General features: G+C 38.4%; 1 protein-coding gene and 1 pseudogene across 1 annotated transcript; both read right to left on the reverse strand.

The window, feature by feature from the left end:
- Positions 1 to 20,440: 20,440 nt before the first annotated feature.
- LOC114634259 lies at positions 20,441 to 21,638 on the reverse strand (annotated as a pseudogene).
- A 2,598-nt stretch (positions 21,639 to 24,236) lies between these two features.
- On the reverse strand, positions 24,237 to 25,029 carry LOC114634261 (mas-related G-protein coupled receptor member X2-like). The gene has a single exon (XM_028782903.1). It carries the CDS (start codon positions 25,027 to 25,029, stop codon positions 24,289 to 24,291), a length of 741 nt encoding a protein of 246 aa, XP_028638736.1. The 3' UTR covers positions 24,237 to 24,288.
- Between the last annotated feature and the right edge of the window lie 1,125 nt (positions 25,030 to 26,154).

The following is a 26,154-nucleotide window of genomic DNA, read 5'->3' on the forward strand; positions in this document are numbered from 1 at the left end:
AAAAGAAACAATAAGAAAAGCTGCAATTGGAAAAGGCAAGATAACATAGAATGATCTGTATATCCTAACACAACTGAAGCTGACCAAACTTAATTTCACGTGACTTCAACACAGACTCTAAAAGCTAGAGGACCTGTAAAGATATCTTGGAATCTCTGAAAAAGAAGAGATTCCAACCTAGACTACGACATCCAGCAAAACTTTCAATCATCATAGATGGAGAAAACAAGATCTTGCAAGAGAAATTCAAATTTAAACACTATCTATCCACAAATTCAGCCCTACAGAAAACACTAGTAGCAAACTCTAACCAAAGCAAGGGATAACTATATCCAAGAAAACTCAGTAATCAAGTAATTCATACCAGTAAAAACAAGAGAAGCACATATAAATATACATTAAAAGTACTGTATTAGTCAGGGTTCTCTAGAATCACAGAACTTATGGAATATCTCTCTTTATTAAGGGAATTTATTGTAAGGACTTACAGTCTGCAGTCCATCTAACCCAACAATGGGTAGCTGTGAATGAGAATTCTAAAATTTAATATTTGCTCAGTCCCACAAGGATAGTTGTTTTATCTGGTCTTCTGGAGAATATGCTAAAATCCCAAAGAAGAAGGTTTCAACAGATGCTCTGGCAGGTGATGAAAAGTCAATCTTCTCTATTCCAATGTCCTTATGTGGCCCTCCAGCAGAAGATATGTCACTGATTAAAGGTGTGTACTGCCATGGATCTGGAACTTCCTTTGTTCCAGGCTGTCCTTGAACTCAGAGATCTGATTGACTCAGTCTCTTGGGATAAAAAGTGTGTTTTATGTTGTCTGGGATTAGGTTTTTCATAGCCACTATGTCTCAAGATCTCCATGTCAAGATACAGGTCAGAAGCCTGTGTCTCCCAGCCTCAAGATCTGGATCACAGGTATGGCTTCCAATTCAGGATTATAGTTCATTCCCAATATACTCAACTTGACAACCAGGAATAGACATCACAATCCCCCTGAAGTGAAATAAATCATACCTCATGTCCAAATGCTGCAATAACCAGGTCATAAAAACACCAAACAAGATACAATAATCCCTCTTGCAATCTCAAATGCATAGTATTACATTGATGTCCCTTGGGAATATCCTTTTAGCATCTCCACTTAAATACCAATCGATATTCTCTTAATTGATGTTAACAAAACTGTAATAAAGCACAAATATTTATACAAATGTTTTCTTAACAAAACCACTTATCTTCATCTCTGCAACTGGCCACTGTGGCTTTAGATTGCATTTAAAACTACCTTTCTTTACTACCCATTCAGTATTTCTTCTACTCTCTGCAAGCACCTCAGCAGGTCTTCCCTTTTTTTCCTGGAGGAGTGACCCATATTTCATACTTCATGGATCCATGTCCTTTATCCCCTTCTTGGATTTGGCTGTTGTAGTTTCTTATTAATAGTAATTACAGGGCATGATAGAACTAAGACACACCCTAAAGAATCACCTGTACTCCAGACATAGTCATTCTTACCTCCATTGTGGAGATGCAATCTAATTACCCATGGTAGTCTGAATCACCCCTCCTAACACTGTTATCCCTTTCTTACCCTGTTGGTTTAAGGACATTAGAAATACAAAATCAGCAGGGAATTGGCTGAGTTTCTAGTTCAATAGAATGCTTACTGTGGCTCCTGGCAGGAACATTCCCCCATCTGAAACCAACACTTCTAGACCAGCAGAACTTAGGGTTGTGGGGACAGGAAGCAATAACTTTCCCAGTGGGTCACTAGGAGTGATAGTAAGGAGAACTATTCCTCTTTCTACTCCTTGATTACTGGACCCTGTAGATCCTGGCTTTTGAAACTCTGTATCAGATGCTGATTCAAGATCATATACTGCCTTCTGAAGAACCCTGCCCCAGCTCTCCATGATGCAGCCACCTAATTGGCCCTGTAACTGTGTCTTTAAAACACAATTCATTTCATCTTTCTTTCAGACAAGCTGCATCAGGATGGTGGGGAACATGAGTCCATGATTATGGGCATTTCTCTGGCTGTGAAATAAGTTATGGAGTTTGTAGATTGACCCAGAAAAGCTTTGTAATATTGTAGCTATCCACTTCTGGGTGGTGCCTGCATAACATGCATAACCATCAGTAAACCAGGTCCTAGTCTTCTTCAGTCTACCAATCATAGGGCACATCCATGAGGCTATAGGTGCATGCTTGTCAGCAGATGGCATTATAATAGAAATTGAAGAAATTTGGGCAATTGCTTTATGTAACTTGCTTTTCCCTTCAGGGCCTGCTTGGGCCCAATCTCATATAAACCTCTTCCATTTCATAATATACTACTGTTGTGCATGTCCTATTTATGACTTGGTGTGTTCAAAGAAGTAATTTCAGATAGGAGTCTAAATCTTAGGCTAGAAAAAAGAAGTAATTTCAGACAGGAATCTAAATTTTAGGTTAGAACAAGGAAGTAGGCTTTAGACATGAAAATGACTTTATGCTAGGACAGGGAAGTAGGCTCAGATACTTTGGTCATCCCAATAAGCTCCTAGAAACAGCGATCATGGGAGTTTTCAAGTAATTGGGTTTAGTGCCTTGCTTGTTTTTGACCATTTGTGTTTATTGTCTTGCTTGTTCCTTGACTATTTGCATCTATTGTATTCCTAGACCATCAACTTAGAACTGATCTTAATACATGCATGTAATTAAATTGGCAATTATAAACTGTATGTACTCCCTTGTAGAGCAGCTCAATTGAAGTGACCTTGCACCATCATATTTTTGCCATGAGAACACAAAAGTATTCTATATTTCAAAATAAAATATTTACTTTTAAACTGTAAAAAAAAAGAAAAGAAAAAAAAAGAAAGAAAATGCCAACTGTAAAAGGTCCTAGCCCAAATATGCAGGAAATTTGGGACACAATGAAAAGACCATACCTAAAGACAATAGGAATAGAAGAGAGTGACAATTCCCAGTTCAAAGGGCCAAAAAAACATCTTCAACAAAAATCACAGAAGAAAATTTCCCTAACCTAAAAAAGAGACGGACATGAATGTAAAAGAAGTTTACAAAACACCAAATTGATTGGACCACAAAATGAACTACTCCTACCAGATGATAATAAAAATACTAAAGGTACAAAACAAAGAACATTAAAAGCCAAGTAACATATAAAGGCAAACTTATCATATGAAACAAAAAATGCAACATAGGTAAAACAATTCTGAAAAATAAAAGTATCTCTGGAGTTATCACCATTCCTGACCTCAAGCAATATTACAGAACAATAGTAAAAAAATTCACATGGTATATGTACAGACAGATAGGTCAATCAATGGAATAGAATTAAAGACCCTAAAATAAACCCAAACACCTAGGAACTTGATATTTGACAAAAGAGCCAAAACAATACAGTGAAAAAAAATGCATCTTCAACAAACAGTGCTAATTTAATTGGCAGTCTGCATGTAGAAGAATGTGAACCAATCCATATCTCTCACCCTACACAAAACTCAGTTCCTAGTTTATCAAGTTCCTCAACATATATAAAATCAGGCATACTGAATCTAATAGTAGAGAAAGTGGGAAATAGTCTTGAACTAATTAGCAAAAAGGAAAATTTCCTGAACAGAACACCAATGGTTCAGGCTGTAAGATAAAAAAATGACACATGGAATCTCTTGAAACTGAAAAGCTTCTGTAAGGCAAAGCACACTGTCAGTTTGGGAAGATGGCAACCTATAGACTGTGAAGAGATCTTCACTAACCCTACACCTGATAGAGGGATAATATCCAAAATATCCAAAGAACTCAAAAGTTAGATTGCAAAAAGCCAAATACACTAGTTAAAAATTGGGGTGCAGAGCTAAACAAAGGCTTCTCAACAGAGGAATAGTGGAGAAGTTAGAGAAATGTTCAACATCATTAGTAATCATTAGTAATCAGAGAAATGCAAATCAAAAGAACTCAGAGATTCCATCTTATACTAGTCAAAAGGTCTAAGATAAAAACCCAAGTGGTAGCATATGCTGGCAAGGATGAGGAGAAAGCAAAACACTCCCCCGTTGCTGGTGGGATTGCAAATTGGTATATTTACTCTGCAAATCAATATGGTGGTTCCTCAGAAAGTGGGAAATAGTTCTACCTGAAGACCCATGTATACTGATCCTGGGCATATACCCATAAGATGCTCCACAATATCACCAGGACCCACACTCCACTATGTTCATCACAGCTTTATATAATATAACCAGAAACTGGAACCAATCCAGATGTCTCCCATTTGAAAAATGGATACAGAAATTATGATTGAGTTACACAATGCAATACTATTCAGCCATTAAAATGAGAACATCATGAGTTTTAATTAGATGGAAGTAGAAAATATCATCTTGAGTGAGGTGACCTAGACCCAAAAGGACATGCCTACTATGTACTGATAAGTGGATATTAGCCAACAAGTACAAAATATGCAGGATACAACCCATAGACCCTCAGAAGTTGACAGGAAGTTGTGCCGATTATTCATTGGCCATGCCTTCAGTCTTTGCTCCATTTTTGTCCCTGCATTGGTTTTAGACAAGGCAAATTTTGAGTCAAAAGTTTTGTTGGTGGGTTGGTTTCCTTATCTCTCCAATGCGGGTCCTGCCTTACTACAGAAGGAGACCTTCAGTTTCCATGTTCACACTGCTATGCATCTTGACTAAGGTCACCTACATTGACTCCTGATCATATAATTGGGCACAAACCAAGCCTCAATGGATACAAGAAGATTGAAATAACCCCTTGCATTCCATCAGATCAACATGGATTAAGATTAGACTTCAAAAAAAAAGAGACAAGAGAAAGCCCATATACTCATGGAAACTGAACAACTCTCTACTCAATTATCACTTTGTCAAGGAAGAAAAAAGACATTAAAGATTTGTAAAATTCAATGAAAATGAAGGCACAACATACACAATCTTCTGGAGTACAATGAAAGCAATGCTGAGAAGGAAATTCATAGAATTAAGTGCTTCCATAAAGAAATTGGAGAGGAAACCCAGAGAAGGCTGGACTCCCAGGAGTTCAAACACACCCAGGACTGTAGGTGAGTAAGCTGCAATCCCCATCCCCAAAACAGGAAGTAATTTGGGACCCGCTGGGACCCAGGAACTCCCTTAAGGTCAGTGACACAGGACCCTTCCTGTTTGTGCCTGTACCTGGAGCAGCCCTAAAGCTTCAGCTCTATATCCAATTCCCCCAAACCCAGAGGAGGCTGGACAACCAGGAGTTCTATCATGCCCAGGAGTGGAGGTGAGTAAGCTGCAACCCCCAAATAGGGAGCAATTTGGGACCCACTGGGACCTAGGAACTCCCTCAAGGCCATTGGGAGGGGACCCTCCCTGTGTCTGTGCCTGGAGCAGCCCTAAGGCTTCAGCTCTACACCCAACACACCAAACCCCAGAGGAGGTTGGACTCCCAGGAGCCCTAACACATAGGAACATAGGATAATAGGATCACAGGCTCTCAGGAGATTGGGCACACCAGGATTTCAGGAGGCCAGAAGCAGCCTGACTCCCAGGAGCTATCACAATCAGGGTCTCAGGATCACGGGATCACAGAGACACCTGGACTCTGAGGTGTTCTGACTCAGCCAAGATAACAGGAAAGACAGGCTACAATCAGAGATAGTGAGTGAAGATAGCACTAGAAATAACCAGATGGTGAAAGGCAAGCCCAAGAACATAAGCAACAGAAACCAAGGTTACTTGGCATCATAAAAACCTAGTTCTCCCACCATAGCAAGTCCTGAATACCTGATGACACCAGAAAACCAAGATTCAGATTTGAAATCATTTCTCATGATGATAATAGAAGACTTTAATAAAACATAAGTAACTTCTTCAAAGAAATGCAGGAGAACACATATAAACAGGTAGAAGCCCTTAAAGAGGAAACAAAAATCTCTTAAAGAATTACAAGAGAACACAACCAAACAGGTGAAAGAATTGAACAGAATGATTCAGGACATGAAAATGGAACTAGAAACATTAAAGAAATCACAGGAGTTAGAAAACCTAGGAAAAAGATCAGGAGTCATGGATGCAAGCATCACCAACAAAATACAAGAGATAGAAGAAAAAGTCTCAGGTGCAGAAGATACCATAGAAAACAGTGACACAACTTTCAAAATGCAGAAAACTCCTAACCTAAAACATCCAGGAAATCCAGGACACAATGAGAAGACCAAACCTAAGGATAATCAATATAGAAAATCATCAAATAGATAAGCCCTTAGCCAGACTATCCAGAAGGCACAGAGACAGTATCCAAATTAATAAAATCAGAACTGAAAAGGGAGACATAACAACAGAAACTGAGGAAATTAAAAAAATCATCAAATCCTACTACAAAACCTTATACTCAACAAAACTGGAAAATCTGTATGAAATGGACAATTTCCTAGACAAGTACCAAACACCAAAGTTAAATCAGGAGCAGACAAACCATTTAAATAGTCCTATAACCACTAAAGAAATAGCAGCAGTCATTAAAAGTCTCCTTACCAAAAAAAAGCCCAGGACCAGATGGTTTTATTTCAGAATTCTATCAGACCTTCCAAGAACACCTAATACCAATTCTCTATAAATTATTCCACAAAATAGAAACAAAAGGAACACTACGCAATTCATTTTATGAAGCCACAATTACATTCACACCTAAACCAAACAAAGATCCAGCAATGAAAGAGAACTTCAGACCAATCTCTCTTATGAATATTGATGGAAAAATACTTAGTAAAATTCTCACAAACCGAATCCAAGGACACATGAAGCCCTCAGAAACAGTGTTCATGTAGTGAGTTTAATACCTTGCTTTTTCTTTGACAATTTGTGTTTATTTTAATGCTTGTTCCATGACTATTTGCATTTATTGTATTGCTAGACCCCCAACCTAGAACTGACCTTAATACATACATGTAATCAAAATGGTATAAAAAGCATAAAAGAAGAAGGGGGATGGGATAGGAGGAACTAGGGAGGGGAAATGGGGAAAGGGGATGTCATCTGTATTGCAAATAAATAAAACATCCAATAAAAAAGTAAAAAAAAAAGTCAATCAAAAATGCCATGATTAAGTAGGCTTTATCCAGGAATGTGGGGATGGTTCAATATAGGGAAATCCATCCACGTAATCCAGCATATAAACAAACTCAAAGAAAAAAAACACAGGATCATTTACTAGATGCTGAGAAAGCATTTGACAAAATTCAACACCCCTTCATAAAGAGAACAGGAATCCAAGGCTGATACCTAAACATAGTAAAAGCAATATACAGCAAAACAGTAGCCAACATCAAACCAAATGGAGAGAAACTAGAAGCAATCCCACTAAACCTCCATCAGAGAACTCCTAACCCTGATAAACAACTTCAGCAAAGTGGCTAGATATAAAATTAACTCAAACAAATCAGTAGCCTTCCTCTACTTAAAGAATAAGCAGGCTGAGAAATAAATTAGGGAAACAACATCCTTCACAATGTTCACAAATAATATATAATACCTTAGTGTGAATCTAACTGAGCAACCAACAGATCTGAATGACAAGAACTTCAAGCCCCTGAAGAAAGAAATCGAAGAACTCAGAAGATGGAAGGATCTCCAATGCTTATGGATTGGCAATATTAATATAGTAAAAATAGTCATCTTACAGAAAGTAATCTAAAGATTCAATGAAATCCCCCTCAACATTCCAACTCAACTCTTCACAGAGATATAAAGAACAATTCTCAAATTCATTTGGAACAATAAAAACCCCAGCATAGCAAAAACTACTCTCAACAATAAAAGAACATCTGGGAAAATCACCATCCCTGACCTCAAGCTGTACTACAGAGCAATAATGATAAAAACTGCATGGGATTTGTTCAGAGATAGGCAAGAAGATCAATGGAATAGAATTGAAGACCCAGAAACGAAACCATGTACCTATAGTCACTTGATATTTGTTTGACAAAGGAGCCAAAACCATACAGTGGAAAAAAGACAGCATTTTCAACAGGTGGTGCTAGTTGAACTGGAGGTCAGCATGTAGGAAAATTCAAATAGATCCATTCTTATCTCCTTGTAAAAAACTCAAGTCCAAATGGACCACGGACCTCCATATGAAACCAGACACACTGAAACTAATACAAGAGAAAGTTGGGGAGAGCCTTGAACACATGGGCACCATGGAAAACTTCTTGATAAGGACACCAATGGCTTATGCTCTTAGATCAAAAATTGACAAATGGGACCTCATAAAATTGCAAAGCTTTGGTAAGGCAAGGGACACTGTCAATAGGAAAAAACAGCAGCCAACAGATTGGAAAAAGTTCTTTACAAATTCTCCATCTGATAGAGGGCTAATATCCAAAATTTACAAAGAACTCATGAAAGTAGATTCCAGACAATAACAAAACTCTATTAAAAAGTGGGATACAGAGCTAGACAAAAATTTTCAACTGAGGAATATCAAATGGCTGAGAAGCACCTAAAGAAATGTTCAACATTTTTAGTCATCAGGGAAAGGCAAATCAAAACAAACCTGAGATTCCTCCTTATACAGGTCATAATGGCTAAGATAAAAAACTCAGGTGACATCAGATGCTTCGAGGATGTGGAGAAAGAGGAACACTACTCCATTGTTGATGAGATTGTAAGCTTGTAAAACCACTCTGGAAATCAGTCTGATGGTTCCTCAGAAAATTGGACATAATATTACCTGTGGATCCAGCGATACCACTCCTGGGAATATGTCCAAAAGATGCTCCAACATATAAGAAGAACACATGCTCCACTATGTTCATAGCAGCTTTATTTATAATAGCCAGAAGTCGGAAACAACCCAGATGTCCTACAGAGGAATAGATACAGAAAATGTGGTACATTTTCACAATGGAGTACTACTCAGCTATTAAAAACAATGAGTTCATGAAATTCTTAGGAAAGTGAATGGAACTAGAAAATATCATCCTGAGTGAAGTAATCCAATCACAAAAGAACACACATGGTATGCACTCATTGATAAATGGATATTAGCCCCAAATCTCACAATACCCAAGACATAACTCACAGACCACATGAAGCCCAAGAAAAAGAAAGACCAAAGTGTGGGTGCTTTGGTACTTCTTAGAAGGAGCAATAAAATATCCATAGGAGCAAATATGAGACAATGTGTAGGGCAGAAACTGGAGGAGAGACCATCAAGGGACAGCCCCACCTGAAGATTCCTCCCAGATGCAATCACCATATGCAAACCCTGTTGTGGATGTTCGGAGCTGCATGCTGACAGGAGCCTGATATACCTGTCTCCTGAGAGGCACTGACAGAGCCTGACATATACAGAGGCAGATGCTCACAGCTAATCATCAAACTGATCACAGAATTCCCAGTGGAGGAGTTAGAGAGAAGACTGAAGGAGTTGAAGGGTTTTCAGCCCCATGGGGAGACCAACAATATCAACCAACCAGAGCTCTCTGCTAGCATGGGAACACATATGGAGGGATCCATGTCTCTAGTTGTATTTGTAGATGAGGATGGACTTGTCCAGCATCAATGGGAGAGGAGGGCCTTGGCCTTTTGAAGGTTGGATGCCCCAGTGAGGGGGAATTCGAGGAAGGGATGTTGGGAGTGGGTGGATGGGTGGGGCACACCCTCATAGAAATAGGAAGAGGGTGGATGGGTTAAGGGGTTTCTGGGAGTGGGAAATGGGGAAAGGGTTTAACATCTGAAATGTAGATAAAGGACTCAATAATGAAAAAAAGAAAAGAAAAGTAAAACAAACAAATGAACAAACGAACCAACCAAAAAAACCAACCAACCAACCAAACAAACAAACACCAAAACCCAGATAATGGAACTGGCTATGGCAATCAAACATTTGAGACTTTTTAGAATCAATTTAACACTACCCATAATACAGGGATTCCTTATAATTGTCAAGGACAAAAGACTGTGGAACAGGCCCATGGAACTTTAAAACAATATCTTCATAAAATAAAAAAGGGGGAGATATACCCCTGTACACCACAAATTTATTTAAATCGTGTTCTTTTAATTTTTTAATTTAAATTTTTAAAAAAAATTTGGATGCTAAGAAACTTTCTGCTGAATGTCTATGGCACTCTACAACTGGGCATACTTATGCATAGGTGAAAGGGATGTATCCACTTACTGGCATAAGGCATGATCCCAAACAGGTATTAAATATGGGGAAGAGTGCATGTTTGTGTTTTTTCTGCAGGATGCCAAAGAGCATGGTGGCTGCCAGAGTGATGAGTGAGACATGCTGATTCCAGGACAAAGAATGATACTGTCCTGTGAGCTTGCTGAGTTCCCTGAAAATGGTGACTTGGAAGCTCTATTGGACATAAATTCCCATCCCATCATTGCTTACCTATACCCCTGAGGGGACATGCTGCCTTGCCTCCAGTTCTTAGACCTTGTGGAACAGAGAATCAAAAAGTGAAGTTATAATGACTCTTATATTGTTATTAAATGTGACCAGTTATTCAGACTCAATCATGGACTGGTCTAGAAATCAATCCAGTATTGGAAATAATAGTCTTCATTTGGAAGTCTGGTTCTGGACAATTTCAGAGACATATATGGAAATTAGCTGAAGTTCTCTATGATGTTATATTAGCAAGAGATAAAATACGGGCAGGATCCGGATTTCAAACAGGTGTTAGTACAGCTACTAAGGCTCTTTTAATTGTCAAGTTAACATCACTTTTGTTTCTTCTACAGTATTTAATGTAAGTTGTATTGATTGTACAAATTCTAATTGTGTTTGTGTTTTAGAATCTTGCATGTCAGTTATGGAGGTCTATCAACGAGCTTTTGTTTTAATGCCCCGAGTATCACCAAATGCTGGTATTCTAAAAATAGCTTGCAAGTACTGGATGAAATGAGTCAGGCTTTAAGCAGAAGCAAGAGGGTAGTGGGATTGATTATTGCTGGTACAACAGCTTTAATTACATTAATTGCTAGCACCACTGCTTTTGCAATATCTGTGACACAAGAAATTTAAGACAGCTACTTTTGTTAAACATTTAGCAAAAAATGTTACTAATGTGTTGACTTTACAAGAGGATTTAGACAGGCATTTGTAAGAACAGATTCATTCTCTTTATCCTATTCAAATTACTGGAGGGAGGTTCAGAATTTAAGAATAAGGAGCCATCTTGAGAGTCATGCCAAATGCCATTGGATTTGTGTTAGTTCTAAAATTTACAGTGGTAGTCATTATAATTAATAAGAAGTTTAAAGACACTTGCAATGTATTTGGTAAAATTCTAACATATTTCTGGATGTTGTAATGATACATAGGGAGCTTATGAATTTCAAGAATGGTGCTCTGCTGTGCACTGATGTGGTAGATACTGCAGGTAAAATTACACATGGCCTGTGGTCAGTGTTTCTATTTTGGTCAAGCTTCAAAAATGGCATATATAGCTTGATCATGCTAGCCCTTTTTGCCCTGAGAATACTTTTATTTTTTCCCATTGTGTTAAAGCTTTTCTTTAACAAAATCAACATGTTGGCAGCCAAAGTACATGGCTTGAACGTGAAAATGGACCCTCAAACAGAGTTATTAAATTAACAGGCTGGCAAGCCCAGGACCGGCAAGATTCTGCACAGAGCCCTACCAACCTAAGACAGAAATGCATTGCTTTGGATGATGCATATCCTATGATGGGTAGGGAAGGCATTCTTGTGAGAACAGCTTAAGACAGGCTCAGTCTTCTTAATGAAATTAAAAAGGGGAGAGGCGGAGAGCCTTTGGGGCTGCTTGGCACGAATCTGACATTGTCTAAGGGCAAGGAAGTATGCTTCAGGCAGGAATCGGACACTAGGCTAGAACAAAGAAGTAATCTCTGGCAAGAATCAAAATATTAGCCTAGAACAAAGAAGTAGTTTCAGATAGGAATCTAAATTTTAGGCTAGAACAACAAAGTAGGCTTCAGACATGAAAATGACCTTGGGCTAGGACAGGAAAGTAGGCTCAGATAATTTGGTCATCCTGATAAGCCCTTAGAAACAGTGATCATGGGAGTGTTCCAATAATTGGGTTTAATGCCATGATTGTTCCTTGACTATTTGCATCTATTATATTGCTGGACCAGAAATTGGAGAGATCTCACACTATCAACTAACAACACACCTGAGAAGAGTCGTGAAATGAAAGTGTCCTCCTACCTTCATGTCCTTCAGGGAGCTCCAATGCTGTGGCTTTCAAGAGTTGTCATCCATGCTATGTGGCCTTCTTTAGGTGCAGTAGTTCCTGATTCATAAGGGATCTGTTATGTCATCTGTCATTCACATTCCACTAGTAATATTTTACTCATAGTACTGTTAGACCCTCCAATAATCTAATTGGTTCAACAAGCAGAACATTGGTAGAATTGTTTCTTTGCTCTTCATAGGTTTCCTGCAAAAGTAGGTGTATATTCCCATCTCCCCATAAAAGTCACACAGACACTTGGTGTCCAAACACAGCCAACAGAATAAAAAAGGAGTTTAAGTGGAGGTGGTATGGGCCCTGTAATTAAGATTACTAGACATTCCAAAATGCAGATGATCTACTAGGTCCAATAGCAGTGTGTTAAGGTTTGAATATGAAAAACACTTTGTAGGCTTAAATGCTTTAAATATCTCCTCAACAGATACAGGAGTTGCCTGGGGAGATTTTAGGAACTTTAAGAGCTAGAATATATTACAAATATAAGCCAGTGAGAGCGATGCCTTGTATCTTCCTGTGACAGTTGGCTTCCTATCTTCTATAGTATGATCTCCCATCTTTTAATATGTTCTCTACTTCCATTATATTCTGTTCAGATGTCATTGAACCAAAAAAAAAAAAAAAACATGGACAAACCCTCAACACATAAGCATATGTAAATAATTCTCATCTAATTATTTGTAAAATATTTGTTTACAGGGAATCAAAAATTAACAAAACACTTTTCCTGCTCAGTGTATGCTGAATTACTTTTGCACTGAAATGAGCTCCAGTTGTTGCAGTGAATCATCTCTCTAGCATACCAGATAGTTGTAAGAAACACAGAGGTTCTTGGGCTCACAGTTTGGCACCATTGAAATCACTACTATTAAACTTGTGAGGTTTTCTCTTTAAAGGAGAGAAGTATAATTTGTTACCTACCCATAAGACTGACAGCAGATATGGTTAATAGCCTGATGATTTTGGTACTATCTTTATGATGGAGACCATATATCCTCCCCTAGACCCTTATCATGAGCTTGTATTTTTGTCAGTCAATCTATAGAACCCACCTGCATGGAAACTGTCACATGTTTTGCAAAAAGACTTTTGATGTAGTCAAATCATAAGATGTTTTGTGCAGATGGAGTTGGGTTAATTATCACCAGAATAGTGTTAGAGTATAAAAGGTTAAATCAACACTCTCTACAGAGTCATGTTAAACTGAACTTCCTTCTTTCCTTTCCTGGAGTGAAACTCTCCTAGATGTGGTGTTTACAGAGATCCTTTGCCTCAACCATAGGATTTGCTTTGACATAATTTTCTTCGAGATATTTTTCTTTTTAAAAAATTATTTTATTTACTTAAATTCCAGTCATTGCCACCACCTTGCTTCCCCCATCAGAGTTCCTCATTCCATTCCTCCACCCCTTGTCTCTGAGAAGATGCTCTCCAACTCACCAGGCCTCTCCCTTCCCTGGGTCCTCAAGTCTCTCAGGGATTAAGCTCATCTCCCACTGAAGCCAGACCATGGAGACCTCAGCTACATATGTGCCAGGGGCCTTGGACCATCCCATGTTTGCTCCTGGTTGTTGGCTCAGTCTCTGGGAGCTGCCAAGGGGCCGAGGTTAGTTGAGATTACTGGTCTTCCTATGGGGTTGCTCTCCTCTTCAGCTTCTTAAATCCTTTCACTAATTCAACCATAGGGGCCCCCAACTTCAGTTCAATGGTTGGGTGTAATTATCTGCTTCTGTCTCTGTCAGGTGCTGGTAGGACCACTCAGAGAACAGCCATGCCAGGCTCCCATATGTAAGCTCATCATAGCATAATAGTGTCAGGCCTTGGTGCCTCTTCATGACATAGATCCTATGATGGGCTGGTCACTAGATTGCTTCTCCTTCAGTCTCTTCTCCAGTTTTGCCCCTGCAGTTCTTTTAGACAGGAACAATTCTGGGTCAGGAATTTTGACTGTGGGTTAGTAACCCTATCCCTCCACTTGAGGCCATGTCTATCTACTGGAGGTAGACTCTTCGAGTTCCCTTTCTTCAATATTGGGCGTTTTGAATGAGGTCACCCACAATGAGTCCTGAGAGTGTCTCACCTCAGGGCTTCTGGTACTTTCTTGAGGGTCTTCCCCCAAATCTTAATCTCTGAAGCTGCTTATTTCCACTCATTCTCTTTGCTCTCTGGGCTTCTCTCATGTCTCCTCCCCATCATATCTGATCATGTTCCACATTTCCCCTCTTTCCCTCTCCCACAAGGTCTCTCCCTTGCTCTGCTTCCTGTGATTATTCCCTCCCCCTTATAAGTGGGACTGAAGCCTGTTCACTTAGGCCTTCCTTCTTGTTCAACTTCTGAGGGTCTATAGGGTGTATCATGGGTATTCTGTACTTTTTGATTAATATCCACTTATCAGTGAGTACATACCATCCATGTCTTTTGGGTCTAGGTTACCTCACTCAAGATATTTTCTAGTTCCATCTAATTTTCCTGCACAATTCATGATGTCCTCATTTTAATAGCTGAATAGTATTTCATTGTGTATATGTACCACAATTTATGTATCCATTCTTCGGTTGAGAGACCTGTGGGTTGCTTCCAGTTTCTGGCTATTACAAATAAAGCAGTGATGAACATAGTGGAGCATGGGTACTTGTGGTAGTATGGAGTATCTTATGGATATACGCCCAGAATCAGTATAGATGGGTCTTAAGGTAGAACTATTTCCAGTTTTCTGAGGAACCACCAGAATGATTTTCATGGTGGATGCAGCAGTTTGCAGTCCCACCAGCAATGGAGGAGTGTTCCTCTTTCTCCATACCCTCGTCAGAATATGCTGTCACTTGAGTTTTTGATCTTAGTCATTTTGATTGGTATGAGATGGAATCTCAGGGTCATTTTTATTTGCATCTTTCTGATGGCTAGGGACTTTGAACATTTCTTTAAGTGCTTCTCAGCCATTCCAGATTCTTCTGTTGTGAATTCTCTTTAATTCTGTACCCCATTTTTAAATTGTGTTATTTGCATTTTTGGAGGATAACTTCTTGTTGTTCTTTATATATTTTGCATATTAGCTCTCTGTCAGATGTAGGGTTAGTGAAGACTTTTTTTCTAATCTCTAAGTTGCTAATTTGTCCTATTGACAGTGCCTTTTGCCTTACAGAAGCTTTTCAGTTTCATAAGGTCCCATTTATCAATTGTTGACCCTAGAGCCTGAGCCATTGGTATTCTGTTCAGGAAATTTTCCCCTGTGCCAATGAGTTTGAGGAATTTGAAGTTCTTGTACAGATATTTCATTTGATAGGTAAGAGTAACACCAAGATATTTTGTATTATTTGTGGCTCTTGTGAATGATGTTGTTTCCATAATTTCTTTCTCAGCCTGTTTGTCATTTATGTAAAGGAAGGCTATTGATATGGTTGAGTTAATTTTATATACTGCTACTTTGCCGAAGTTGTGTATCAGCTGTAGTATTTCTCTGGCGGAATGTTGAGGGTTGCGCATATATAGTATCATATCATTTGCAGTAGTGATACTTTGACTTCTTCTTTTCCAATTTGTATCCCTTTGACCTTTTGTTGTCTACTTGCTCTAGCTAGAACTTTGAGTACTATATTAAATAGATAGGAAAAGAGTGGGCAATCTTGTCCCAGATTTTAGTGTGATTGCTTCTATTTTCTCTCCACTTAATTTGATGTTGGTTTTTGCTTTGCTTTATATATTGTTTATATTATGTTTAGGTGTGTGCCATGAATTTCTGATCTCTCTAGGACTACGAACATGAAAGAATGTTGTATTTTGTTGAAGGCTTTTTACCCTTAAATGAGATGATCATGTGATTTTTCCCTTCAGTTTGTTTATATAGTGGATTTTTGTATACTGAACCATTTCTGCAGCACTGAGATGAAACCTACTTGATCATGGTCAATGATGGTTTTGACATGTCTTTGAATTCTCTCTGTGAGAATTTTGAGTATTTTGCAGTGATATTCATAAGCAAGTGTGGTCTGAATTCTTTCTGTGTTTGGTCTTTGTGTGATTTAGATATCAGATTAACTGTGCCTTCATGGAATGAATTAGGTAATGTCCCTTCAGTTTCAGTTTTGTGGAATAGTTTGAGGAGTATTAGCTCTTCTTTGAAGATCTGGTAGAATTCTTCAGTAAAATCATCTGGCCCTGGCCTGTTTTTGGATTGAAGGTTTCTTATGACTACTTGTATTTCCTTAGGAGTTGTGGGATTGTTTAGATAGTTTATCTGATCTTGATTTAATTTTGGTAAGTGGTGTCTATTTCATCTAGATTTTCCAGTTTTGTAGAATATAGGCATTTGTGGTTGGCTCTGATGATTTTTTGAATTTCCTCAGTTTCTTTTGTTTTGTTTTCCTTTCTTTTCTGATTTTGTTAATTTGGATACTGTGTCATTATCCTTTAGTTAGTTTGGCTAAGCATTTATCTGCATTGTTAATTTTTCTCAAGAAACCAGTTCTTGGTTTTATTGATTCCTTTTATAGTGCTCTTTGTTTATTTTCAGTCCTGAGTTTGAGTATTTCCTACCTTCTCCTCCTGTTGGGTGTGTTTGCTGCTTTCTGTTCTAGAGCTTTCAGGCATGCTGTTAAGTTGTTTGTTTGAGATCTCTCCAATTTCTGTATAAAGGCACTTAGTACTATGAATTTTCCTCTTAATACTGCTCTCATTGGGTCCCTTAAGTTTGAGTATGAAGTGTCTTCATTTTTATTGAATTCTACAAAGTCTTTGATTTATTTCTAATACTTATTCCCTGACCAAGTTATTGAGAAGTTGTTATTCAATCTCCATGAGTATGTGAGCTTCCTGTTGTTGTTATTGTTTTTATATTGAAGTCTAGCCTTAGTCTTTGATGATCTGATAGAATGCATGGGATTGTTACAATATTCTTGTATCTGTTGAGGCTTGTTCATGTCAGATTATATGGTCAATTTTGGAAAAGGTACCATGAGGTGATGAAAAGAAGATTTATTCTCTTGTTTTGTGGTAAAATATTCTGTAGATATCTGTTAAATCAATTTGATTCATAACTTTTTTTAGTTTCACTGTGTCTTTGTTTAGCTTCTGTTTCCATGATCTGTCCATTGGTGAGAAAAGGGTGTTGAAGTCTACCACTATTATTGTGTGAGGTTCAATGTGTACTTTGAGCTTTAGTAATTTTTTTTTTGTGTAAAAAATGTGGATATCCTTGTACTTGGGGAAGAAATGGTCAGGATGGAGACTTCCTTCTGGTGGATTTTTCTTTTAATGAATATGAAGTATCCTTCCCAATCTTGTTTGATAGCTTTTGGTTGAATTTCTATTTTACTGGATATTAGAATGGCAACTCCAGCTTGTTTCTTGGGACCATTTGCTTGGAAAACCTTTTTTCAGTCTTTTACTCTGAGGTAGTGTCATTGACGTGTGTTTCTAGTATGCAGCAAAATGCTGGACTCTGTTTCCATATCCAATCTATTATCCTGTGTATTTCTACTGGGGAATTGGGTCCATTGATGTTGAGAGATATTAAAGACAGATGATTGTTTGTTCCTGTTATTGTTGTTGCTGTAGGTGGTATTCTGTGTATATGATTATCTTCTTTTGGATTTGTTGTGAACTATTTAGTTTGTTGTATTCTCTTAGGTGTAGTTAACCCCCTTGTATTAGAGATTTCATTCCAGTATCCTCTGTAAGGTTGTATTAACAGAGAGATATTGTTTATATTTGGTTTTGTCATGAAAAATCTTGGTTTCTCCTTCTATGATGATTGAGAATTTGCTGCGTATAGTATCCTTGGCTGGCATTTATGTTCTCTTAGGGTCTGGACAACATCTGTCCAGGATATTCTTGCTTTTAGAGACTTTGGGAAAGTCTAGTGTAATTCTGATACGTATGTCTTTATATGTTATTTGTCCTTTTTCTCTTACAACTTTTCATATCTTTTCTTTGTTCTGATCATTTAATGTTTTGATTATTATGTGAGGAGAGAATTTTCTTTTCTGATCAAATCTATTTAGTGTTCTATAGACTTCTTGTACATTTATGGCCATGTCTTTCTTTGGATTAGGGAAGTTTTCTTCTATGACTTTGAAAATAATTTCTGGCCCTCTGAGCTGGGATTCTTCACTCTCTTCTATTCCTTTTATTTTTAGGTTTGATCTTTCCATTGTGTCCTGAATTCTCTGGATATTTTGGGTTAGGGCTTTTTACACTTTGTATTTTCTTTGGCCAATTTTTCAAAAATTTCTATAGTATCTATTATGGTTTATATATGCTTAGCCCAGGGAGTGGCAGGAGGTGTGGCCTTGTTGGAGTAGGTGTGTCACTATGTGTATAGGCTATAATACCCTAGTCCTAGCTGTCTGGAAGTCAGTCTTCCACTAGCAGCCTTCAGATAAAGTTGTAGAATTCTCAGCTCTGCCTGCACTATTGTAATGGCCCGTTCCTTTGTAACGGCCCATTCTGCTTCTTTGTAAAGGCCCGTTCTGCTGCTCGTGTCCATGGGTCAGGATCTAGCAAAAGAGAGAGGAGGGTAAGAGACTCGAAGAATGGAGACAAGACAGAGGGTCTGATCAAGTCTCATTTATTGAAAGGAAATCCTGGGTATTTATACCCTTTACCATGTGCCTTGCCCTCATGGACAAGCACAGCTGAAGCCACTACATCATGTGCCTTGCAGCGTGGACATCATGTGTGCCTAGCTAGCAGTGTGGAGACTCCCATGTGCCTAGCTGCTGGCGGCACTAAACAGCAAAACAAGATATGTGAGAAAAACAAGATGTTTATCAGAGTGTGCTCAGCTGTTGTAGGCTGTTGAAAACAAGTCTCTTGTCAGGGTATATGGCTAGAGATGGCTGTAAAGATGATAGCCATTTTCAGCTAAGAGTCAGCTCCCAGTACACCATGACTGCCTAAATGTTGCCATTCTTCTACCTTGGTGATAATGGACTAAACCGCTGAGCCTGTAAGCCAGCCCCAATTAAATTTTGTCTTTTATAAAACTTGCCTTGGTCATGGTGACTGTTCCCCAGCATAAAACTGTAACTAAGACAGTATTCTTCTAAGCTTGAGATTCTCTCTTCTGTCTCTTATATTCTGTTGATGATGCTTGCCATCTTTAGCTTCTGATCCCTTTCCTAAGTTGTCCATCTCCAGGGTTTCTTCCCTTTGTGTTTTCTTTATTGTTTCTATTTCCAATTTTGGTTCTTGTACCATTTTGTTCAATTCCTTCTCCTGCTTGATTGTATTTTCCTGTATTTCTTTAAGGAATTTATTTGTTTCTTCCTTAAGGGCTTCTAACTGTTTGCATGTGTTTTTCTGTATATCTTCATGGGAATTCTTTATGTCCTCTTTAAAGATCTCTATTATCTTCATGAGGTGGGATCTTAGGTCATTATCTTACTTTTCATGCAATCCATCCAGAGCTTGCTGTGGTGGGAGAACTGGGTTCTGATGGTGGCAAATTGCATTATGCTCTGTCTCTTATGGTCTTGCTCTTGTCTCTGGCTATCTGATTCACTCTGTTGTTAACTGTCCTAGTTGTCTCTGACTGGAACAGGTCTCTTTGTAGGCAGGTAGAGCTCTATGGCCTGTGTTAGAGCTTATCTCCTTGGGAGCAGGCAGTGTCGTCTCTGGTTATGATGGGACTCCAGTGTCTCTGATTAGAGCAGAACTCCTGTGCCCCTGGTTACTGCAGAACTCCTTTGTCCTTGGTCACTTATGGCCTCCTGGGAAGAATGCAAGCTGCAGTATTTGGGAAGGTATATGGACCAGGCCATTGATCTGGCCTGGGTAGGGAACTGGGCCAGAAGGAAGGTGGAGCTGGGGTAGAGTAGGGTAGGGGAGGAAGTTCCTAAGTCATCTCGGCTGTTGTGGTTATCCAAAATTGTGTATTTCCCAGAAATTCTCACCTGTGTCCTTGATCACTGAGGACCTTGGGGAAGCATGCAGGCTTCAGCCTTCTTTAGCATTTCTGCAAGTGTTTACTTCAATGTTATTTGTAGCTCATGGAGTTTGTGTCTGCTCTTTCTTAAATGTTAAATAGAACTCACAAATAATCTCTGTGTTTCTGCCGTTTATTTTGGACTGGAACTTTTTCTTGTAGATTCAGTCTAATTGCTTTTTGTAAAGATTTCATTTCTTGTATAATTATGCTTCCCTCTTCCCCTCTCCCTCTCTTCAGTCACTATATTAAAGCCACAGACTTCCAGCCAAATTGACCACCTCGACAGATTCTGTGTATATAGTTTTCCCTGTAGGTGGAAAGGTCTTAATTGATGACTAAGGTGACCTGTTGCACCAATCAATTGATCAATGCCTGTTGATCAATGCCTGGGGACAAGAAGTCAGTGGTAATTAATACTATGTTAGAGCCAAATTGGAACCCCTAATGATTACATCTCATTCCTTTTGGTCCATATCTTCATGCATGACATGAGTGAACCAGATATCCAGAGACAAGAGCAAGATCATAAGAGACAATGCAAGGAACAGTGAAATCCCATTCATGCATCTTCTCAGTGAGCCAGTCTACCTTCGTTTTGGTATTGATAAAGATTACTACCTGGGTGATGGTCAGTGTTTCATACAAGTCACAAAATGTGTCAAGCTTCCACTCCTCTCATTCCACATTGATGTGGAATTGGTAGATACCCTCCAGGATCAACTCTTCCTTCTTGAAAAGAATCCAAATAGGGTTTCTTATGAACTTCTTGGTCACCTCAAGGACAGAGGAGGCATTGTAGCAGACAACACAACTACCTGTATGTTACTGTTGAGCTTTTGGAATATATCATAGATCTGATACTTAAACACACAGCTTAACATTTCATCTACTTCATCCAGTATGAACATCTTGATGTATTTTGGGGACAGATATCTCCAGTTAAGCACATCAAACACCTGGCCAGGGGTGCCCACAATGATATGGATAGCTTCCATTTGCAGTTTTTGCATCTCAACACACATGTTGGTGCCCCCAATACAGGCATGACAAGACGCACCCATGTAGTCTCCTAATGCCATAACCACCTTCTTTATCTGCTGGGTCAATTCACGAGTGGGTGCTAGAATCAAAGCCTCAGTGGTATTTAGTTGTAATTGAATCTGGTGCAGAATTGATGTGGCAAATGTAGCTGTTTTCCCAGTCCCAGAACGGGCTTGAGCAATCACATCATACTCTTGATAACAGGAAGAATAGCACACTACTGGGTGGCAGAGAGCTTCTCAAAACCATAGGGATAAATACTATGGAGGAGGAATTCTGAGAGATTCATGCCATCGAAGCTATCCACAATCTCATTCCAGTTACTCTTGATGATGCCTTCCAGCTCCATCCCATCAGGGTCATTGTCTCTGGATTGAGAATCTTGACTCACAGACATGATCATTAGAGTCTCTTTATTTTTATTTTTTGAGAATTTCAAATATGAGGACCGTGTTTGCATCATCCTCCCCACTACCACAACTCTTCTTATGCCTTTCTACCTCCTTTCAAATGAAAGACATTTTCTTCTTTATATTAGGTTATACACCTGTACACATAGAGATATACTTATATATGTATCTGCATGTATAGAAGCAACTTAATCCATTTACTGCTTGTCATACTACATGTCATCTTCAAGTCTTACAACTTTAGATTTAGTAAACCATAAGGAGCGCTCATCCCTGAAGAAGATTGATTGTCTGTATCTCTGTAGCTATTGATTGCTTGTAGCATATTATCTAGGGATGAGTCCTTGTGAGAATTCCTTTTGTAACTTGAAAGCTTAGCTATGTGATATTTTGGATTGGAGTGACACCTCATTTATTTTGTTTCTCAATAGAATTTTCTTTAAAGTACTCATCTCTATAAGGACCAGAATTAGCTCCAAAATGAAAAATCCTAGTTATCCTTTTTTCTTTAATTGGACATTTTATATTTATTCTTGCGCTACTCATTTCCAGTGTAAAACTAATGTCTACTGGCAAAGAAATTATACCTAAACTTTTCAGTTTAGTCTGAAGCATATTCTTAGGTGATGGGTAAAAAGCAGCCACATTGTGTGACAAATATCCAAGAATGGTTTCTAGCTAAGTTGCTAAAATTATTTCCCTAAAACTATTTGAGCTAGGCCTCCATAGTCTACAATGCTGTCAGTGTCACTTTCATTAAAGTTCCTACTAGGATGGTCTCTTATTCCTCACCTCATTTGCCTCCCTAGTCCAAAATCCCATAGTCTTTCTCACTACTTGTAAAAGTAATGGTACCAGATTCTGTTTTAGTTACATTTCCATTGCTGTGATGAGAAATCATGGTAAAGACAATTTATAAAAAAAGCATTTAATTTGGGAGATCACAGTCCCAGTGATTTGTAGTGCATGACCACCTTGGTAGGAAGCATGGCAGGAGGCTGGAAGCCATGACACTGGAGTAGTAATTGAGAGCTTATTATCTAATTCACAGACATGGGGTTGGGGTATGGGGAATCGTGATTTGGGAACTCAAAGACAACTTCTACTGCCTCCTCCAACAAGGCCTCAACTCCCAATCCTACCCAAATAATTCCACCATCAGGGTGTAAGCATTTCAATATATGAGCCTATGGTAGCCATTTTTATTCAAACCATGCAGTAATATACAGAATGAGATCTTTGTAGTAACAGTGCATTGCACACAGGAGTTTTTCAAAGTATGAAGATTTTGACACAAGGAGCAAAAAAATGAGTATTTGCCTGACCTGATATATAGATTACTTTGTTCAAATTTAACAACCATTTAGCCACATGTTTATCAAGAATTATTTAACAATCTTTCAATTTTCACTCTAAATTTTAGTTTAGAACAGAAATATGGATAGCATATTTACCTCGGAAGTAAAAATTTTTGACTAGGGGGGAAATGAAAATTATGAGATATAAGAGATAGTTTGTGTCTTGACTAGGTTCTGAGTCATGTAGCTATATTAACGTAAGAAAACCTGTTGATTTGTTTACTTTAATCTGTTGATATTAGATACTCTTAATTGTACTGTAATTGAAATGATCACATTCTGTAGCTTTAAATCTGAAATACTGTTTTATAGAAAATTTTACTAAACTTTGCATAATTATGTTAAGAGATACTGTGGAATCCTTGGAATGGCATACATTTAAAGAAGTTTGATTTCAAGGAAGCCTATTATAGAGGACCTCATTGGAAACTTGTCATGAGGAATTAGCCAGTCAGAGGAGGGAGTTTCATAACACTCAACCATGGGAAGCTAAGCAGGACAGTGTGAAAGGAAGCACAGAGGACAGAAACTCTCCACCTTCCCATGGGCATGGATGTTGATGGATATCATTATTATACTTGACTGTACCCTTTCAATGATGAACATGGAACACACACAGTGTACTTGAAGGTGAGCACTCCACTGGGTGAATAGTGATTTAATAGACTTCTCTTGAGGATATTTATTTTTTTACTAAGAAATTTATATATGAAAGACTATTGCTCCATACATTCTTTAAAACCTACAGAAATTAAGAAAATCTGGGACTATAAGAGATATCTATTTAATCCTTCAACAACCCTTTTAAAGTTTGCTTTAAAACAGGATACTGCTTTTAATTTTTCAAAATATAACATGGATTTAACCACCATTAAGGTAAGTGAGCAAAGGAATGCAACTCTTTCTTGTACTTTCCGGAGTGTTTTGTTGAAGTAAAGATTTGTCAACAATGGTCAACAGCTCTCTTGGACCCTATAGAGCTTGCAAGGAGTCCCCTCAAAAGCTGTTGGTAAAGCCCTGAGCAAGATAGCTGCAGAAATGCTGCATTCAGTATTTATAACAAGTCCAGTATAAACCTACTTCTACAAGACTGACTACTTTTCCAACTGAGTTAACCTTGGGTCCTGAACTAAACAAAGTTACGAAAATTCCACAAACTGATAAGGAAAAAGCTGTTTTTTTAAAGCTATTTATGCCTGATCAAAGCAGCTCTCAGTCCCTTTCAGACCGTTTTTAGTTCTGTGGATCTTCCTGATGAACCCGTCTCTCCACATTCTTCCTAATCAGGACTGTCTTGCATGGCTCTCTGCAGAAGTAGCTTGAGAGTCTTCCTTTGGAATCGATGACGCCTAATGGAGCCAACAAGGAAGTAAATGATGGGATTGGCACAACTGTTAACACAGGATAGAAATATTGTCACCGTATATAAATTACATTGTACAATATATTGAAATTTGTCAATCCACACTAAAAGGAACCAGTAGATCCCATAGGGCAGACCAAAGAACAGGAAGACCAGCACTGTGAGTACAATGGTCACATACAACCTGGTCACAGGAATCTTGTGTAAGCCACAGAAGATAGTAATCACCAAGGCCAGACTGGACCCCAAGAGAACCACAAATAAAACAATTAACCATGCAGTAGTGATTAAATCAAATGTCTTACACCAACTAGGACCACTGATATAAAATAGAATGCCACATTCCATTCCTTCCACAAGGCTCAACACTAGGGACAGGACCCAAAGCATGGTACATATGACAGCTGATGTGTGCTTTGGGCGTTGGCATCGATACCAGATGGGCCACATGACAGACAGGCAGCGTTCAATGCTAATGGCACTGAGGATGTTCAGGCCACAAAGATAAACAAAGTTTAACACAACATCGGCAAATAAAGGAAATTCTATGGAGATTTCCAATATATTGTTAAAACAATATCCAATTTGAAAGCATGTGAAGACAAAGTCAGCACCAGCCAGGTTTAGGATGTAGACAGAGAAGGCATTTCTGCGCATCTGAAAGCCCAGGAGCCATAGCACTGTGGCATTTCCAACTAGCCCAATTAGGGCAATGATGAGGGAAAGAAAAGTCATGCTAACAGCAGGACTGTGCAAAATGACATTTCGGTGTGGTTGCTTTTATTCACAGCTGTGATGTTAGTTTCTGAGTATAGGATGTTTAAATTCACTCTTAGAAGCCTTTCACTGATGTTTCTGCAAAGAAAAACAAGAGATGAGCACATGCTGTTTATTCTCTGATTCTCAGGATCACCCATAAATGTTAATGGTTTTCTCAGTTCATAGGTGGGGTAACAGGAATGTGGAGATAATTTATCAAACTCAATATTTCTGGAGCCTTAATTTAAATCTAGCTTAAATTTATTTATGCCTTCTACAACCCATATTCTGTATTGATATTAGAGTTGTTTATGGTCCCATTTAGTCTATACATACTGGCACAGGCTGTTTAAAACCTGTTTAAAAAAAACCTATTTCTCAGAAAGTAATAAGACTCTGAACCCAACTTTCTCTCTGTCTTAAGACTGGTTCTTTTATGTTTTGTGAACTAAGGAGCCAGAAGCATGACCAACAGCTGCTTCTCTCAGCCTGGAAGATGGGGAGTCTATCAAATGGGAAAATATGGCGATCATAAAGATCAGTCATGAAATGTATGCCAAATCATACTAAGACCAGTATGAAATATCCAAATCTATATGGTAGCATGACTCATTATCCAGTTCAAATTCTGAACTAGAAAGGATGAAAGACTTTGTGAACATTAAGCACTTTTCTGTTGCCTGTCGCTATATCATAACTATCTATCTCCCCTAATGGCACAGTGAATAGCTGAGAATATTCATTCAACAAATGGAAAAATGAAACAAAATCTCAAAAGAAGAAACAAATTTAGAATGAAAGTTTCTGCAAATATTTTAAAGCAACTTCATTGCACAAAATACATATAAAATGAAAAAAATATTATTGTTGTTTCTGTCAATGAATATCTCTATTATTCTTAAAAAATGGATTATGTTGCAGAGATGGGTAATGATGGCCTTTATCATTCCCAAATCTCAGAGAGAGAGAGAGAAGAAGAAGAAGAAGGAGGAGGAGGAGGAGGAGGAGGAGGAGGAGAAGAAG

Source organism: Grammomys surdaster, unplaced genomic scaffold (genome assembly GCF_004785775.1).
Source record: "Grammomys surdaster isolate TR1022 unplaced genomic scaffold, NIH_TR_1.0 921, whole genome shotgun sequence".
Classification (NCBI taxonomy): Eukaryota; Metazoa; Chordata; class Mammalia; order Rodentia; family Muridae; genus Grammomys; species Grammomys surdaster.

What these genes read in the sequence shown, in the direction of transcription:
- LOC114634261 (XM_028782903.1), bottom strand. Translation starts at nt 25,029, where the DNA reads ATGCGCAGAAATGCCTTCTCTGTCTACATCCTAAACCTGGCTGGTGCT.